Source organism: Priapulus caudatus, unplaced genomic scaffold, assembly GCF_000485595.1.
Source record: "Priapulus caudatus unplaced genomic scaffold, Priapulus_caudatus-5.0.1 Scaffold474, whole genome shotgun sequence".
NCBI lineage: Eukaryota > Metazoa > Priapulida > Priapulimorpha > Priapulimorphida > Priapulidae > Priapulus > Priapulus caudatus.
The window spans coordinates 4,621-6,854 of record NW_014577535.1 but is presented as its reverse complement, the minus strand read 5'-3'; the positions used below and the strand labels follow the sequence as shown (position 1 = coordinate 6,854).

Here is a 2,234-nt window from a genome sequence, read left to right as displayed (position 1 = left end):
AAGAGAAGATGGTGCGAGTCAGAGGACAGCAAGTAGAATTCTTTCCATCTCTACTCTTTAATAGAATCACATGTGTTACGAACAACAGCTCAGAGATGAAATCCTTCTTGGCGTATGAACTTGCTCCCCAGCCACCTTCGCTCTTCCAAGATGGTGTGATGCGAAAACCAACAAAGAGTTCTGTGGGACTTCTGTTGAAAGAATTCACGCAACCAACCAGCCTACCTGAAAATTGCATCTATGTTCTAGATGGCGGTCACTTTTTCTAATCTGTTGTCTGGCCTAAACCGTCTACCTATGCTGATGGGCATCAATCGTACATTTCGTACATCCAGAGGCATTGCGGAGCTCAAACAACCGTGTTGTTTGACGGATATGGGGGTAAGGCATCCACAAAATAAGCTGAACAGAGGCGACTGGCCAGCAAAAACACTTCCAGAGACATCATACCCGGTGATGACATACCTACTACTACAACCCAGGCTGCATTCCTTGCTAACAGCAACAACAAGATGAAGTTCATTCGAGCTCTACGCGATAAAATGTTGATGGCTGGAATACGTGTCAAGCAAGCAGAGGCAGATGCCGACACACTGATTGTCTCAGCAGCGTTAGATCTAGCAGAGTCTGAGCAGCAACTGGTTGTTCTTGTTGGAACAGACACAGACCTACGTACTTGTCATGTTGGTGGCTCGGGTAGACACTACAACAGATGTGTACATGTTGTGCTCCAGCAATCCTGTAATGATCTACGACATTCATGACATTCAGCATACCATTGGAGAAACTATAGAGATCACTTGATGTTTTTGCACGCTGTAACCGGCTGTGATACAGTATCTGCAATATATCGTCAGGGCAAACGGAAAGCTTTCAACATGGTGCACAAGAAGGGTGAATATGACTTGCTTGATATATTCATCAACAACCGAAGCATTCATCCTTGCGACATGGAGCAGACAAAGTTGAAACGTTGGATGAATATCGCAACATTGCATACAAGCGTGCAATAGCCCGCAGCTCATTGAGTTCTTTATTTCAACTCGCAAGCTTACTCCCAACAAGTGCGGCAGCAAAGCAGCATTCATACCGGACATATCTAACTGTTCAAGAATGGATTGGCAACAGCCTGCCTCCTACTGAATGGGGATGGCGATCTCAAGATGGCAGTCTAGCACCTGTGGGAATGGACATCCCTGTTGCACCTGACATTCTTCTCAACATGGTGTTTTGTGGATGCAGACAGGATGGATGCAGCAACATGACATGCAGCTGCAAGAAGCTTGCCTTATTCTGCTCGTCAATGTGCAGCAAATGCATCGTTTGGAAATCTATAAAAACTGCAATAATGACTCTCAGAATGATGGTTACAATCGGCTACAAAACACGACACGCAGTTAATGTTACCAGAGCACATATGATTGTGTAGAACCAGTGGGCTCGTTGTCATGCCACCGTGACGTCATCACTTCGGAGCTCTATAGAGATCAGTGATCGCAAACTGCATGCAGTGCCACTAGACTGGTACCCGTTCGCCACCTTCACTCCGGCATATATCCTTCGCTACACTGCCGTTAGTGTACGGTGTACGTTAGTGTAGCGTGTGGAACTGTCGACCGGGTACCAGCCTATGCCCCGTGCCGCTTCGGGATTGTCTATATTTAGGCCGGTACAGGAGATAATTTGCATATTTTGTCACGTGGTTTGTGTTAACCAATCAGATGTAATCGCGTATTCATGACGTCACTTCCAGCTGTATCGCAAAGCGATCTCATGTGCAGAAGTGTGAAGCATGGTGAGGTGGTGGAGAAGGAGGAGGAGAGAAGCTGGTGGAGAAGGAGAAGGAGGAGAAGCTGGTGGAGAATAAGGAAGGGGAAAAGGGAGAAGGTGGTGGAGAAGGAGGAGGGGAGAAGCTGGTGAAGAAGGAGGAGGGAGAAAAGCTGGTGGAGAATGAGGAAGGGGAGAAGGGAGAAGCTGGTGGAGAAGGAGGTGGTGGAGAAGCTGGTGGAGAAGGAGGAAAGGGAGAAGAGAGAAGGTGGTGGAGAAGGAGGAAGGAAGAAGCTGGTGGAGAAGGAGGAAGGAGAGAAGGGAGAACGAGGTGGAGAAGGAGGGGAGAAGCTGGTGGAGAACGAGGAGGGGAGAAGGGAGAAGGTGGTGGAGGAGGAGGGGGAGAAGGGAGAAGGTGGTGAAGAAGCTGGTGGAGGAGGAGGGGGAGAAGGGAGAAGGTGGTGGAG

At 48.4% G+C, this 2,234-nt stretch overlaps 1 protein-coding gene across 1 annotated transcript in view; it reads right to left on the bottom strand.

Annotated features, from left to right (window-relative positions):
* The window catches only part of LOC106810794 (alkaline ceramidase-like), an 8,060-nt gene extending 7,719 nt beyond the window's left edge, over positions 1–341 (bottom strand). The window contains exon 1 of the mRNA XM_014814246.1: positions 330–341. Coding sequence (XP_014669732.1) covers positions 330–341 — 12 coding nt within the window. The remainder of the gene's footprint in view (positions 1–329) is intronic.
* Positions 342–2,234: the final 1,893 nt, after the last annotated feature.